The 17,309-nt window shown below is 31.1% G+C and overlaps 2 protein-coding genes across 8 annotated transcripts in view; both read right to left on the reverse strand.

The window, feature by feature from the left end:
- Nucleotides 1-17,309, reverse strand: part of dlg1 (discs large 1) — an 89,974-nt gene that overhangs the window by 61,708 nt on the left and 10,957 nt on the right. For all 7 annotated transcript variants that reach the window (XM_065507562.1, XM_065507561.1, XM_065507560.1 and 4 more), the window contains exon 2: nucleotides 3,155-3,367. In XM_065507562.1, the coding sequence (XP_065363634.1) occupies nucleotides 3,155-3,173 (19 nt within the window). In that variant the 5' untranslated portion in view covers nucleotides 3,174-3,367. The remainder of the gene's footprint in view (nucleotides 1-3,154; nucleotides 3,368-17,309) is intronic.
- On the reverse strand, nucleotides 7,243-12,540 carry LOC135956850 (uncharacterized). Its single transcript, XM_065507445.1, has one exon. The coding sequence runs from the start codon at nucleotides 12,538-12,540 to the stop codon at nucleotides 7,243-7,245; it is 5,298 nt and encodes a 1,765-aa protein (XP_065363517.1).

A 17,309-nucleotide genomic window follows, 5' to 3' on the forward strand; every position in this document is an offset into this window, starting at 1 on the left:
GAAGCATGCAAAAATAATAATAATGAAAATACAAATTATGTACATATTATATTTATTTATTTATGTATGAGTTTATACGGGTATGTATTTATGTATTAGTATGTATATGAATACATACATCAGAGCTTTTAAAGAATTTAAATTTTTATTTTATAAAATTTCGAAACAAAATTTGTTTGTTATAAATGTTTGATGAAATAGCTATTTTGTGTAAACTTTCCGAAATTGTTTGATCATATTGTGATGGCAGACATAATGAACTGCGGTCCTAAAATTCTTCATTCGAATACAAACTATCGAATTTCTCAAAGTAGCCGATTATACATCAAGGGTACGAGACTCGTGTTGTCAGATTGTCAGAACAATTATGTTGAAACAACATTGTAAGATCTGACAACCATGTATGTATACGTAGCTGTAGTAAAAAAAAATTAATTGGTACTCACTTCGGGATGTAATCAAAGGCTCGAAAGAATTAATTCAATTTTCAAAATCAAAATCACTATTTCCTCTTCACCATTCTCTTAAAAATTAGATATGAATTAAGAATTAATTCCGTAGTACTTCAAAAGTATTGAATTGATACCATTGAGAATTAATTCCTTATTGAACTGAGAGCCAAAAACCTAAGCCTATTGTCAAAAACCTAATTCATGAGAATGTATTGCATGTATTTTGTTATTGTATCACCCATACATATGTGTGAAAGCTCTTTCTCTCTGTGTGAAAGCTGTCTCCTTCCGTTCTTGGAGAGAACGATTCAAGTTTTCTTTACTTCAAATCCATTAAAGATAGAATAATATTTATTGAATCATTAAATTGTTCTTCAATTCAAATCTATTCATTTTGTAAATTATTAGCGGTATTCACAATGTAGAGTACTTGGCCTGGTAAAAAAGCAGAAAAGCTATTTTTTGACAAACATTTCAGTTTCTAATGTATTTTTTTTTTTTGATATTGTGCTCTTTTACTACATTACCAGGCCAAGTACTCTACATTGTGAATACCACTATTGAAAGTAAAACAAGACTGAATGTATAAAAATATTTTCATTGTATTAAGGAGTGATATCGAAAAAATCTTAACAAAAGTTGTTTCATAAAACTTTTAACCCAAGTATTATTTGATTTTTTTATCAGTTACCTTTGAAAAGTATGTCAGTTATTATGTTTAACCCTCTAATGCTTAAGCATGCGTCAGGGCACTCATCGCAAAATGCCAATAAATGCAAATATAACTGATATTTCATTTCAAAAAAGACTTTTAAAATAATTTAAGTGCGTTTTTTAGCAAATGTTACATGAGTTTTTCAAATGCAAAATCAGTTATATTTGCCTTTATTGACATTTTTGCGATGAGTGAATATGGTATGCTTGGGCATTAGAGGGTTAATGTCAATTATGTTCATTTGTTGTTAATCTGATTGAAATGAGTGACGAGAAAAAACAAAACCCAACTTGGTCCTTTTTGTAGGACCAACAATCAAAGGTCTGCCGTCAAACTGATTCCAATGTTATTAAACAGTATCGGGAGAACTTGACCGTTGATAGAAACCCTGGTTCAGGTAGATGGAAAGGTCCACACGATGTTTTTAAAGCCAATAAATAGAAGGCATTTTCAAAAGAGCTACCAACTCTGCTAAAAATTTTGAGGCCAAAGACAGAGCACGGAAATTGAATTCAATTATTATAAAATAATAGTATATACCTGCTTCATAATGGATGACGAACCGTATGTTCTGGAAAATTTTTCAATATTTTTATGTTGCTGATGCTCGAGCGAATGTTGCAGAAAAGTTTAGCACCCAAGAGCAGAACATTTTCCTTTAAAGTTCGTAGTATGGCAAGTAATAGTCAGTTGCGCCAGAGCTTTGTTACAAAGGGCTCTATAAATACCGAAATTAACATCAAGAAATGTTTACAAAAAAGGATGCTTCCAAGACTTCTTAATGTGTCCACTTATTTTTGGCCTCATTTGGCATCCTGTCACTATGGTAACAAGAAGAATAATGTGGTATTTGTACCAAAATAGGCAAATCCTCCAAACTGCCTGGAGCTAAGCCCAGTGGAGAGATATTGGGCTCTTGTTAAAAGAGAATTGAAGAGCACAAAAAAAGTGTCCAAAAGCGCAAGGCTATATAATTCCGTTTGTAATTTCTACATTTTTCATTTGCGACACCACAATGAATATATATTCTTGATGGTTATAGATAGCGGAGTCGATATATTACCGCCTGTCCGTCTGTATGTTGAAATCAACTTTCGGGAGCCACCAAATAACTTAAATACATGATTCATACATCAATATATCAGGAATTCTCCTGGATCGGTGATATTTAAAATAGAGACAATCGGCCCGTAAATGGCTGAGATATAGGGAAAAAACCCGGACAACCTCGATTTTTTACCTATTTTAGATCTATATCTGGATTACTAAGTCATTAATATAAACAATATGGATATGCAATAATAGATATTTCAAAGACCTTTGCAAAGTCGGAACTACAATGGGCCAATATCTTGAAAAATATTTTTTACCCTAATTTTTTTCACCAAACAAATTTGTTGTTCTAACTTTTGTTTCACTAATTAAAAAAAAAAAAATTGAAATTCCTTTTTTCACCCCCTGGATCCGCACCTGAATTTGTGCAAAATTTTATCAGGATTGCTGCATAATCAACATATTTATGAGGCTTGGTGAAATCATGGTCCAATATTTTTCACTTTCAATACCAAACAAATTTTATCAACAGAGAGTATTTGTGGGAAACTTCAGTCAGCTAGCTCTTTTCGTTTTGACCCTATCGTGTTTTCAACAGACAGACGGACGGACGTAGCTATATCGTCGTAGAATCTTATGAGGACCCAGGATATACATATATAGTTTTTGGTTCTACCACCAATATCCCCATGTTTTTTGTTTGTGGGTATAAAAATTATAACTGGATATTAAATATATAAAACTGTGTTACCTTTAACTTTTGTTCAAAAATCACACATGAGTCAATAACAAATCATTGGATTCTTTTAAAGCTCTGATGTATATATGAGGTAAATTTTGTAGTGTTTTATGTAGTTTTTTTTTGATGAAATATTTTTGTGTGTTGTGTTTGGTTTTTTTTTATTGTAGCATTTTATTTATGTATAATATTTACCTTGCTTTTTTACTGGCATATTTAATGTATAGAAATAAATGATGAAAATTTTTCTGGGTTTAACTTTGGAGAATGGTTTCTGTTTTGTATTTTTCTTATTATTATTAAATTATGATGAAGTAGTTGCAGCAGTAGCCTTAGATGAATATTTCCTTTTTTTTATTTTCTTGTGTCTAGATTAAAATTTGTGCTTTATCACCAACAACCAACACTCTGTAGAGAAATAAAAAAAAAGAAAATTTTTATATATTTTTTTTCATACTCATTTAATTTCAACACAATTTTATTTTATATTGTGATTGTTGTATGTATTTGTTTAAATAATTTAATTTTGTTTTAATATCACAGTGAATATTTTTGGCAATATACCTCGCAGATACTAATTATAGCATGAATAATATTAGCAGAACAATAACTATTACTAAATGCACATGAACCAGGTTTTTTATTTTGTTTTATAAATTATACATTTCATTTAAATTTTTAAATATTTATTTTGTGTTTTATATTTGTTGTATTTTTATAATATTGTCTAATCTAATTTCACTATCGTTTATATTAGTCTGTTTTTTTTAAATTTATTTTACATTTAGAAGACCCCAAATTGATAAAATGACGTTGCTAAACACATTTCACAAGACATAAACACAGACGATCTGAATAATATCTGACATCATTCCCTTACACTGATTTGTTGCTTTTATTGTAATTTTAAATTAATTTTAAATCTAGACAAACATTGAGGTAGACACAAGGTCGTAATTTACACAAATTTCTTTAATTGAAAGTGATATAATAATTAGCAAACAACCGGAAACAAAATATTATCGATATTTAAAGGCAGCCGTATAATTTATTTTAATTGAAAAACAAAAAAATAAAACGATTTCAACAAAATTCTTAATGATATTTCCTACATTAGCCAATAGGAAAAGCATCTTGCAACATTATTTAATTTTAAATTTAAGCTATGCTAATTTATTGCTAAAATCCCTTACCAATTGTAAATAGATTTTACAGAGAAGAGAACTAAGAACTAGACCAGGCTGCTCATATGGAGAGATCGGTTGTAGTTCTAACATTTACACAAAACTTGTCACATGATTGGTTCCAGCATATAGAAACATATTGATTGGAAGACGTTTAGAACAGAGATCGAAAATAACTCGTCCATATACCAAAAACCCCAAATTGTGATTTATATTTTTGTAATAAAAATAAATCACTAAAAATAACAGTTATAAAATGATTTTTATTTAAATGGTTTGGTATGACCTTTATTCGTTGTTGTTGTTTTTTACTGGTTTGGTGTGAGATAAACAATTCATTTGTTCTTGTTCTTAATAACTGTTACTTTCTCTTTTATTTATATACAACAGCATATTATTAGTAATTTTTAACAAATTATGGAAATAATATGATAAGTATGAAGTAATGAAGTCTGAGTAACAGAAATTAGAATTTTTTTAAATTGTTATTAATCTTTTGATACATTTTATATATTTAAGCGTTGATTTGCATCAAATTAATTTTTGCGATTTATTTTTCATGATCGCAAATAAAAGTCACAAGCTGACCTTTACGAAAAAAATAAATTATAAATCACTCATCCAGATTATTTGTGTTTGTTTCTTTTCTGTTTCTCTCAATCCCAAACCTAAAATTTTCTCGAATAAATCACTCTCTCAGTGATATATAACTAAAAATTATTTTTAAACGGCTGCGAATGAAAATTTACCATTGAAATGAAAGTGAACCAGTAATTTTCGGTCTCTGGTTTAGAATAATGAATATTTAATTGAATGAAATTATATTATAACAGTGTACAGCTAAAAATATACAGTGAGTGGCAATACAATGATGAAAACTATGTTCCATAATTTCAGTTTTTTAAAAACATGACCTTTTTACAAATATAAATGTATATTTCAAAGAAAAATTTAAACTGATTAGGTTTCCAGATTTTAGCATTTTTAAGCATTAAAGTTTAAAACAATACCTTAATATAATGTGATTTCTTAGCATTGACGAAATAATGGAAACTTTTAAACTTCTGCAAGAAAGAAGACTAAAATAAAAATAATACAATATGAAAAAAACTATATAAAAAGCATAATGTTTTACTGTTACGAGAGTGGTTGGGTAAGTTCGCGACTTTTTGAATTTCCCGGCTCTTAACTGAAAGAGCAACACTGCTCCGGTCAACAGGCATCTGTCAGTAGACTACTGTCAAAATTTGAAGAAGCTGCGTAATTTAGTTTATGTTTAATCACAAAGTATACAGAGGCGTCAAATTTGACAGTTCAAAAACACTAAAACACGAAACAATTGAACAAATTCAAGATATGTTGAAAAATAAAATATTTTTTTATCAAAAAACCTGTTTCATTCAAAAATACCCGGACTTTTAGCATTAACTATTTGTTTTCTATGTCTCCTCGATTAGGGTCAAAATGACCCAAAAACTGTATTATTGCTAAAATTTGGAAAAAATTAAAATTTGTTCGTTTTTTGTAAAATATTTTCTACTAACTACTTTTGCAATTGAATTCAAAACAATCGAAATGTGTACGTAATTGTACTGGTTACTTTTATTCAAATTAAGCAACACGAGATGGTGCCTTTAAAAACACATTTTCCATTCGAAATTAATAAATCTATATCTTCAAATTGAGATCTATTTTTTTCGGCTACTCGATGTAAACCATGTGCTAAACATGTTACATGAATAAGTTTTGAATAAAATACTGTACAAAATTAGGGAATTTGTGTTAATTAAATATTTATTTATTTAATTATAAATAAATATTTTTGCAACTTATAATTTCTCAGCAATGAGAAATTATAAGTTGAGGATTTGGTGCTTGAGAAAAAAGGAAAATGAGAAATAAAAAAAAACCAATGGAATTAGTTTTAAGTAAAAGAGATTTTTTATTGTAGCAAGAGATGCTTACCCTTTGGATGATGTGTTGAAACTTAATTTTATTATTTTATGTTTTATGCCTTGAAGGCTTTTTTTCACAACGTTATAACGGTTAATTCTTTTTCGTTAAGTTTAACATAGATTTTTTATACAATGTTAATTCTGTGTTGACAATTCATTAAATATATCGCGATTTTCATTAAAATAGAGGAAACAGAATTCAAGCTTATAACTAATTATAATATTTCATACAATTCATTTTATATAATTAAATTCAATACTAAATACAATTCATTATTAAGAAAAACAAAATTCAATATATAACAATACATTTTGCTAATTTATACATGGCGCCCCTCGTTGCACTTGTGCAAATTAGTTTTTGGAGGATGAAGCGCATAGGACCACGGCTAATGAACGGATTGCCTCGGAAAGGATGCGTTGATTTGGAGCCGGTGGTTGGGTGTGGATGTGATTGCGGATGTTGTTGTGGTTGATGTTGCGACTGGTGTTGCGGTTGCGATTGTTGTTGCGGTTGATGTTGCGATTGCGGCGGCGGATGGTGTTGTTTCTGATGTTGGTGGTGTTGGTATGGCGGCGTCGGGTGCAGTTGTTGCCGTTTCTTGCGGTGTGGCCCGGAGTGTTGGAGCGTACTCTACGTATTGTTGTTGCACGCACTACGGACATCCTACTTCGGATGGGTGAGCCATTGTTGCTAGGCCGTTCTCCCAGGCGTTCGTGCACCGTGCGACTGCGTCTATTTGGATGTAGCAGAGTATGGTGCAGTTCTTGGCAGTAAAGACAGGTGTCACTACTGTCACACTCAGCTACGACATGAGTCCGGGCCAAACAGTTGACGCAGTACCTAAGACTGCGTGCCACCTGACTTCTCTGAGTTGGCCCCATCGCTAGGAAGCTCCGACAGAATCGGAGGGAGTGGTAGCGGTAGCACAGTTGGCATTGATGAACTGCTGGGTTGCGTGGACGTTGATTTGGCATGCTGGAAATAAAATAAATATAAGTGAGGTGGACTATGGAACGTTGATAAATGGATATATATCTGAAACATATGAGAGATATTTGGGAAAAATTGTATGTAAGATTAATTTTACATTTTAATTTCTACTTGCCGCCAACCAAATAATTATGAGAAATATTAAGTGGTTTATGAATTATTATAGGGCAAGTAGCATAATTTTGTTATGGCACGAGTTATAGTCCCATTTTGTGTCCGAACGTCTACTACCCGTACGTGATGATCTGACCCATTATGAACTTTTTCAATGCGTCCGAGACGCCACTCGCAAGGGGGCAAAAGATCATCCATTACTACCACAAAGTCGCCTACTTTTAAATTGGGAGTGGAAAACTTCCATTTATAACGTTTATGCATTGATTTCAAATATTCTTCTTTCCATTGTAGGGAAAGTTTGTGATGGATAGCTTTGAGTTTTTCCCATCGGTTAATTAGAGATAAATTATCATTTGTTTGTTCAGGGAAAGACATAATTGGACCACCTCGCAGAAAATGTCCGGGGGTTAAGGCAGTTAGATCGCTAGGGTCCTCAGATAAAGAGGAAATCGGTCTAGAATTTAATACTCCTTCAATTCTTGCTAATAAAGTTGTGAACTCTTCAAAATTGAAGCGATATGCTCCTGCCACTCGTTTTAAGTGGAATTTAAAACTCTTAACTGCCGCTTCCCAGAGGCCTCCCATGTGAGGAGCCTGTGGTGGAATAAACGACCAGTCAAAGCCATGGGAAATGTACTTCTGCGCTATATCTTGGGAAGTAGTGTTGATAAATGTGGTGAATTCTCGACGTAGAGCTCGGTTTGCGCCAACGAAGTTGCGACCGTTATCGGAAACTACTCTCTGTGGAAGACCTCTTCGTCCTATAAAACGAGAAAATGTTGCTTGGAAAGCTGGAGTCGACAGGCTTGAGCAAGGTTCCAAATGGATTGCTTTTGTGGCAAAGCATACAAAAACGCAGACATAGCCTTTTACAGTAGCTGCTCTTCTGAGAGTGGAACTTTTTAGTTCGAAGGGACCTGCGAAGTCAATGCCTGTAATATTGAAAGGGAACGAATATGTACAGCGATCAGGAGGAAGAGCTGCCATGATTTGTGAGCAAGCTTGTTTTTTATATATGATGCATGTCTTACAGTATCTGATTACCTTCTTTACCCGAAGTTTTAGGCGAGAGATATAGAATTCCGTTTGTATCATGCGACACATCAGACTGCATTCACCATGAGCTAGAAATTCGTGTAAATGTAATAGATATAATTCGCAAAGTCGGGAATCTCGTGGTAATATTATTGGGAATCGTTCCTTAAAGGGTAGTGAGGAGTTGGCCAATCGACCATTAACTCTTAAAATACCTTCTTGGTCTAGTAATGGATTGAGTGTGAATAAGGAAGAATTTTTTGCAATTGGCTCGGATTTTAAAAGAGCATCATATTCCATCTGATAGCACCTTTTCTGAGCAAGCATTATTAGTCTGGATTTGACTGATTTAATTTCTTCTTGACCAAGTTCAGTATTATGGTATTGTAAAGGAAAATTTGGATTTGCGAACGAACTTTTAAATCGTCTTATATATCGAAAGACGTAGGCTAAAACTCTTAAAGCTCTAGTATAAGATGAGAATCTTTTAAGTATATCTTCAGGGAGAAGAGAAATATGAAAACTACTGGTGGGAACCTGTAAGTTTCCTTTTTCTATAACATTATTGGAACTTTTTTCATAAGATTTAAACGAATTTAATGGGTTATTCCGTGGCCATTCAGTTTTTGGATTTATTAGCCAAGCAGGGCCATGCCACCAAAGAGTGTTACCGATGAGATCCTGAGGTCTGCAACCTCTTGAGCCTAGGTCAGCAGGATTACAGTGTGTTGGTACATGACGCCATTTTGCATTTGGAAGTAGCGTATGAATTTGTCCAATACGATTAGCCACATAAATTTCTTTCCAAGTAGCTGGTGGTTTTGCTAGCCATCCTAAGACAATTGATGAATCACACCATAGAATTATTTCGGTATTAGACAGGTTAAGTGATGTGATGGTATGATGTACTAGTTTTGCGAGCATAACGCTGCCAGACAGTTCCAGTCTAGGTAGAGTGATTGAGGCTAATGGCGCTACTTTAGTTTTGGCTACTAACAAATTGGAGAACACTACTGAGGAAGACGTTTCTATTCGTATGTATATGGCAGCACAATAGGCTAATTTGGAGGCATCACAGAACCCATGTATTTGAATATTGTCCACGGGAGTGAACTGAATCCAACGAGGAATTTGGATTTCTTGAATTTTTTGTAAATCAGTTATAATTTCATTCCAGATTCGGAGAGAATCTGGACTTACCAAATCGTCCCAATCAATTTTTTCTAGCCAAAGTTGTTGAATTAGAATTTTTCCTTTGACAACTACTGGAGAGATCCAACCAGCCGGGTCAAACAACTTGGCAACGGATGATACGATTTTTCTTTTTGTTATTTGTGATGCCTGAGGGATAGGCTCAAAATAATAACTGAAGGAATCAGTTAATGCGTTCCAACGAATGCCGAGAGCTTTCATTGTACTAGCGTCGTGGAATTTAAGAAAGTCTGAATCGTATAAGTCTTCTTTGGGAAAAGAAGTTAACAACTGGGAGTTGTTTGCAGTGATCTTTTTGAGTAAAAGACCAGCGGATTCTAGCGTTTTTATAAGTTGAGCTTGTGATTCTAATGCGCTTTCTATCGTATGACCTCCAGTAAGAATGTCATCGACATATGTTTCTTTCTGCAGTATTACTGCTGCTTTTGGGAACTGATCTTGAGAATCTGAGGCCAATTGAAGTAAAGTTCTAATGGCAAGGAACGGTGCACAATTGACTCCAAATGTAACAGTTTTCATTTGGTAATCTTTGACAGCCTCCCGGGGGGACTTTTGGAAAAGTATTCGCTGGAATGGTCTGTCTATTGGATTTATTAATATTTGACGATACATTTTTTGTATGTCACCATTAAATACAAATTTATAAAACCGCCAATTTATTATTACTGTCATTAGATCTGCTTGCAGTGTGGGACCTGTGTATAAAACATCGTTTAGTGAAAACCCAGATTTTGTTCTACGGGACGCATTGAACACTACTCTAACTTTGGTCGTTTTGCTTTCGGGACGAACTACTGCATGATGTGGGAGGTAAAAGGAGTCGCATTTCTCATTTGAAAAGAATTCCTTTGACGTTGTTTCTTCCATGTGATCTAGGGTAATATATTCTTTGAGTACTTCATTATATTGATTCTGTAGTAGAGGGTCTTTTGTTAAAGTTTGCTCCAGCCGAACGTATTGACTTAGAGCGACAAATCTTGATGGGCCAAGGAATCTAGTCTCTGGAAAATCTTGTCGGAATGGCAATCTGACCATATAACGACCATTAGGTAACCGTTTCGTCGTTTGGCTGTAGAATTGTTCGCAATATTCATCTTCAGAGGAGATTGGACGGGCTGACGGTATCTCTTCCTGCTCCCAGAATTTCCGGATCAATTTATCTAAATTATTATCTTCTGCTGATTTGACACTTGTTGAAAACGAAAATATAGGTTTTGTTTGAACCGAACCACTGAGAACCCATCCAAATACTGTTTTGTATGCTGTGGCCGAACCACACACATCTCTTCTAATTCCATCCAGATTTATAAAGCGTTCGCTGTCATTTCCCAGAACTAAGTCGATAGGTGACGATATGTTAAAGTGAGGATCGGCTAGATCAAGATCAGAAAGATTAGCTGTACTTGTAACATCAAATGAGGTGGAGGGAATTTGGTTCGTTACTTTTGGTAGCACAATGGCTGTTACCGAAAATCTGAAATTTTTTATTTTTGATACCAAGACTATGTCACATTCTTTTTCTGCTGTTTGACATTGGCCTCCAATTCCGACAATTTCAGAATAAGATTTTCTTGATGGTAAGTTGAGTCGTTTTTGAATTTTTTCCGAGAGAAAAGTTCTTTCTGAACCGGGATCTATCAGCGCACGGATTGTGAACAGTTCCCCTCTGGATTCAATCTGAACTAATGCAGTTCGTAATAAAATATTTGTGCTGTCTGTAGCATAATTTGCGTTAATTTTAGGTTTAATTGCCTGCGAAGTGGACGGTCTTTGATCCGCCTCATTTAAATCATAAGAGCGATTATTTGAGTTTTTGGGATCAGACTTATTGTCCGGATTCGTTTGACCATTTTTAAACTGATCGTTATTATTTTTTCGAAAAGGATTAAATGCACGCATGTGAAGCAATGTATGATGTTGTTTGTTACAATTTAGACAAGTATTCTTGCTTGTGCAATGTTTTTTAGTGTGGGATGGTGAAAGGCAATTGTTGCAAAATTGATTTTTGAATATGAAATCTACTCTTTCTTGAATAGAAAGTTTCCTAAATTGAGGACACACTCTTAAATTGTGGTCTTTTTCACAAATTTTGCACTTTAAATTGATTTTTTCCTGAGATGCGTACATCTGAATCGGTGATTGAGAATCACTATTGTTGAGAGAAGGAGATTTCGTAATCTTTATAGTAGAAATTCTTTCTACCACTTCACATCTTTTTAAGAGAAAATCACTTAAATCTGACCAAGGTGGTAATTTTCTACTGGCATTTAAAGATTGCTCCCAATGCGCTAAAGTTTCGTGAGGTAATTTCGAGTAAACTAAGTTAACTAACATTGGATCCCAACCATCTGTTGAAACGCCTAAACCTTTGAGCATTGCTAAGCTATCAGTTACGGAGCTGTGGATCCTTTGTAAAGACTCGCTGTCCTCTTTTACGGCTGCGGGAATGTTGAAAAGATTCCTAATTTGGTTATCCACCAGTACACGAACGTTTTCGTATCGCAACTTCAGAGCGTTCCAGGCTAATTCGAAATTGTCGTCGGTAAGTGTGAACCTTTTTACAATTGCCCCAGCAGTATCAGTTGTTTTGTTTCTAAGATGATAGAGTTTTTCAGCGTTTGTGAGCCTTGGGTGATTGATGTAAACTGCCGTGAACATATCACGAAATGCAGGCCAGTCCTCATAACCTCCAGAGAAAATTTGAGTGTCACATGGTGGAAGCTTCAGTCCAGAATTGAAGTTACTATTAGGGGGATTAGGAAATGTTGGGCCTATACTTTCACGCGCTTCGATACTAATTTTCGTTGGTTTTACCAGATTTAGGATTTTCGATATTGTTAAATAATATATATCAACACACGAGTCGTATTGCTCTTGGGCAGTAGCTTTAATCTCTTCACTTAGCTCGGAAAGCATCAGTTCTTCGTAAGATTTTTCTACTTTTTCCCAGCGAGAATCAATATCTTTCATTCTGATGTCTAAAAGAGCATCTGCTTGATTCGAGAGATCTTGATCGGCATTTTTCTTACAAAGTGAGATGAGGGTTTTTGCATCAAATGCAAATCGATTTTGAAGGTTTTCCATTTTTACGATTAAGTTTTAAAGTTTTACTTAATCAAAATGGATTTGTAATTAAATTATTAGCTTCGTAAAAGCACCTTTTATTTATGTGAATCGGAAATTCACTGGGTAAGGTTGAATTCTTTGTAATTCAAATTTCAAATATATTTAATTGGGATGTAGACCAATTGAGATTTATAACCAAATGATTTGCTTCGTAAAAGCACTTTGTATTTATGTGAATCGGAAATTCACTGAGTAATATTGAATTCTTTGTAATTCGAATTTCAAAATAGATTTAATTGGGATGTCGACCAATTGAGACTGATAATCAAATTATTTGCTTCGTGAAAGCACTTTGTATTTATGTGAATCGGAAATTCACTGAGTAATATTGAATTCTTTGTAATTCGAATTTCAATAATTTTTTAAAAGTAAATCCTTTGTAATTCGGACACTTTGTAGAGAATAGAAATCCTTTGTTACGGATTTTCCCTTTTTTCTAATAATTGTAATAATTTTGAGTATAAAAAGTGGACTGTATAATTGTACTACGTGATAGTAAATGGATGTCTAAACTTTACTAACGCAATTAAGTAGACGTTTCATAAAGGACGCAAGTAAATAGCTGTTTTGTAAAATGTGAGTTAAAAGTAAGAAAGTGTAAAAAAAAATATTTTTTGCTTAGTTGTAAAGCAAAAAATGACTTTAAAGAAAAGATTTTCTTTAAAGATGACCGCAAAATAAATTTCGAAGAAAAAATGTTTATATAAACGGAACAAGAAGTTACTTCCGAATATGTTTTTCAATATAGATTATGTGGAATATAAATAATAAATTTGCAGCAATGAACTGTCTTAGTAATAGACAAACAATTTTTTTTATGAAAATTACAATATTTCGGGTTTTGTTTTGTTCAAAAACAGTATTTTTCAAAATTTTTGTTTTATGTATGATTTAATAATTGTCTTATTGTAAAGACGTAAATTTCTTGATTTTAAAAATTTTGAGTTATTAAATATTTTAATTTTTTGTAAAACGCAAGAAATTGCTTTATTTTCAAAACTTTGTATAACGTTTTTGTAAATTTTCATAAAAAATTATTTGTTGTATTAAAAACAAGAGATTGCTAGTTTTTTCTTTTTAAAATATTAATTGCCAACAAATTTCGTAAATTTGAAAAAAAAATTTTGAAAATTTTGTAAATTTTTTCGTTCAGTGTATTAGCAAGCAATTGCTTTATTTTTATTAAAACAAATTTTGAAATTTTTCTTTTCACTGTATGTATTTAAACTTTGTGAATTTCCAAAATTTTCATAATTTTTGTAAAAAAAAAAAAATTTTTTTTTATATATTAAGAAGCAAGCAATTGCTTTATTTTTTAAATTTGTTAATTGCCAAAAAAAAAAAAATTTTAAAATTTGATAAGTTTTCTCGCTCACTGTATTTTTTAAAAGCAAGCAATTGCTTTAATTTTAAATTTTGTCAATTGCCAAAAAAATTTTCTTAAATTTTGATAAATTTTTCCGCTCACTGTAATTTTAAAAGCAAGCAATTGCTTTAATTTTAAATTTTGTAAATTGCCAAAAAAAAAAATTTTTTAAATTTTGATAAATTTTTCCGCTCACTGTAATTTTAAAAGCAAGCAATTGCTTTAATTTTAACTTTTGTAAATTGCCAAATATTTTTGTAAATTTGATAAAAACAATTTTTTTTTCACTGTACTTAAAATTTATAAATTGCCAAAAAATTTTATTAAATTTTGTAAAAATGTTTCGTTCGGTGTATTAAGAAGCAAGCAATTGCTTTATTTTTAAAATTTATTAATTTCCAAAAATTTTCGTAAATTTTGATAAATTTTTCGCACTGTATTTAGAAGCAAGCAATTGCTTTAATTTTAAATTTTGAATTTTGTAAATTGCCAAAAATTTTCATAAATTTTTTCACTCACTGTACTAAGAAGCAAGCAATTGCTTTATTTTCAAAAATTATTATAAAATTTTGATTTTATTTTATAAGAATTTGCTTTATTTAAAATTTTTCTTTATTGCCAAAAAATAACTTTTGTTGAATTTTATAAAATTTTGTATAAGCAAGGAATTGCTTAAATGTGCACAAATTTTAATTTGTTAATTTCTTTTTTTTTTTTTTTCACTGTGCTTTTAAATTGCCACTGTGAAAGAGATTCACTTTTATATAATTTTAAAAATTTTTCCAAAGAGATTTGGCTGTTGAATTTTTATTGATCAAATTAATTCTAAATACTTGCAAATAATTTCTTTTATTTTTCGTTTAGCTGACATAAAAATGTAAAACACACCACCGAAGAGCTTAAACCAACCGCTTAGCTTTAACTAATTTATTAGTTTCTCTTAACTCTGACTCCCTTTCACTGCTCATATATTTTTCGCTGCTATGTAATTTTTTTTTATATTTTTATTTATTGAGTTTAAATTACTTGCTGTATTTATTGAGAACAATTAATTCGTTTAATATTCTTTAATACCAGTAATTATTATTCATTTATCAGTAATTTATTGATAATTGTGTATTTTTAAATTTTCACCAAATTTTTTATTGATATAACCCACTGTGCATGTTTTCGTTGTTTTCTTTTTCTTCTTTCACAGTTATATTAGGAGCAGATTGAAGAGAGTATGAGTATTGTTATTCAGCCGTTGTATTTAAGAGTAAACAATTGTGTGTGCGTGTGTATGTATATACTATACGTTGGTTATTCTCTTTTGTTAATCTTAGCTTTGATCATATATATTTATATTGAAAAAAGGTGGTGGTTTTTTGTACTTATTATGCACTCTTATAACAAACAAAATTTTTATGCAATTTTAAATAAAAGAAATTATTCACTTTTTGGAAATATTATTGGATTTTTTTTTTTTTTTGGTAATATTTTTAGGAAAATAAATTATATTTTTAATATTTTCGGCAATTTAATAGCACTTTTTTCCAGACCAAAAAAAATTTTTTTTGTTTTAATTTCTCTTTTAATTCGTTAATCTTTGGCACTTTGAATTTTACGAAAAATTTTTCTTTTATTAAGTCGAGTTATTCTTTGGCACTTTGAATTTTTTTTTGCAAAATTTCCGACATCTTTATTATTTTAATGGAAATTTGTGGCACTTATTTGGAAAATTAAAATTTTTCGGCCATCTTTTATAATTTTTTTTGAATTTTTCGGCACTTTTCCAGATTTTTTATAAAAATTTTTGGCTTTTCACTTGGCAATTTTAAATTCTTTATTTTATTTGGCAATTTCACTTGGCAATTTTATTAAATAACACTTATAAATTTCATGAATACTCACTTTGGCTCAGCTTTTTGTTTTACTTGCGTGTTTTTCCGTCGGCAAAACGTTGTTGGGAACAACTTCAATATCTTCCAAGGCAAAACTGGTTCAAAACCCCTTTGAGGTGAGAAGGATCATGTACAAAATTAGGGAATTTGTGTTAATTAAATATTTATTTATTTAATTATAAATAAATATTTTTGCAACTTATAATTTCTCAGCAATGAGAAATTATAAGTTGAGGATTTGGTGCTTGAGAAAAAAGGAAAATGAGAAATAAAAAAAAACCAATGGAATTAGTTTTAAGTAAAAGAGATTTTTTATTGTAGCAAGAGATGCTTACCCTTTGGATGATGTGTTGAAACTTAATTTTATTATTTTATGTTTTATGCCTTGAAGGCTTTTTTTCACAACGTTATAACGGTTAATTCTTTTTCGTTAAGTTTAACATAGATTTTTTATACAATGTTAATTCTGTGTTGACAATTCATTAAATATATCGCGATTTTCATTAAAATAGAGGAAACAGAATTCAAGCTTATAACTAATTATAATATTTCATACAATTCATTTTATATAATTAAATTCAATACTAAATACAATTCATTATTAAGAAAAACAAAATTCAATATATAACAATACATTTTGCTAATTTATACAAATACCTTTAGACAATTTGCTGCTATAAAAATATATCAAAAGAAAATTAAATATGCAATAAAATGGAAAAATATGCTAAATAAGCATTTATAAAAAAATATGCAACAACAAATCGATGCCATTTTGTTGCAAATTCTTCGATTCGGAATGATAAATTGTCAAAAGTGATTTTGAGTTACTGACAAACATGAATTTGCATAGAAATCCTTGCCCTGTTCATTACTAATGCTTATAGACGATAAACCCGGATTTGTAGAACTTTTAATGGTTCTAAATATCTTGTAATAATGCACGTTCCTTTAGAAACATTAATTTTGTGACCAACTCTGTTGGGTTATTGTTAGAGGTCATCTTAGCTTCTCTTGTATAACACTGAGCCGATGAGAGAGCATAAGGCATAAATATATTACAAATATAAACATTATTTACAAGTAGTTGCATTTTCATGACATGATTAAACAAAGATTTTCTACATTAACCCACTTTTCAAAATACCTCATTCTTCCCTTTTTGATATAGTTATTAAAGTGAAATTATGAAAGTTTAGCCGTAATACATAATTATACAGATTTCTATTTTTTATGATTTTTATAAGGAAAAATAAGTAATTTAATCGATTATTTGATTGAAATCCTTTTTTTTTTCTTTCAATATAACCTTGATTAAACTTTACCACCAATAGCAATTCATAAGTACATAGATATATACACACGTGAAACCACAGAGAGGAGTTATGCATATAGTACATATAGTATCTGTATTAGGTTGGACCCATTTATATAAAGAATGTCAATTCAACTAATGTTAATGTTGTACTGGTTTTGAG

The sequence above is a fragment of the Calliphora vicina genome, chromosome 4, assembly GCF_958450345.1.
Source record: "Calliphora vicina chromosome 4, idCalVici1.1, whole genome shotgun sequence".
NCBI classification, from domain to species: domain Eukaryota; kingdom Metazoa; phylum Arthropoda; class Insecta; order Diptera; family Calliphoridae; genus Calliphora; species Calliphora vicina.

What these genes read in the sequence shown, in the direction of transcription:
- LOC135956850 (XM_065507445.1), bottom strand. Translation starts at nt 12,540, where the DNA reads ATGGAAAACCTTCAAAATCGATTTGCATTTGATGCAAAAACCCTCATC.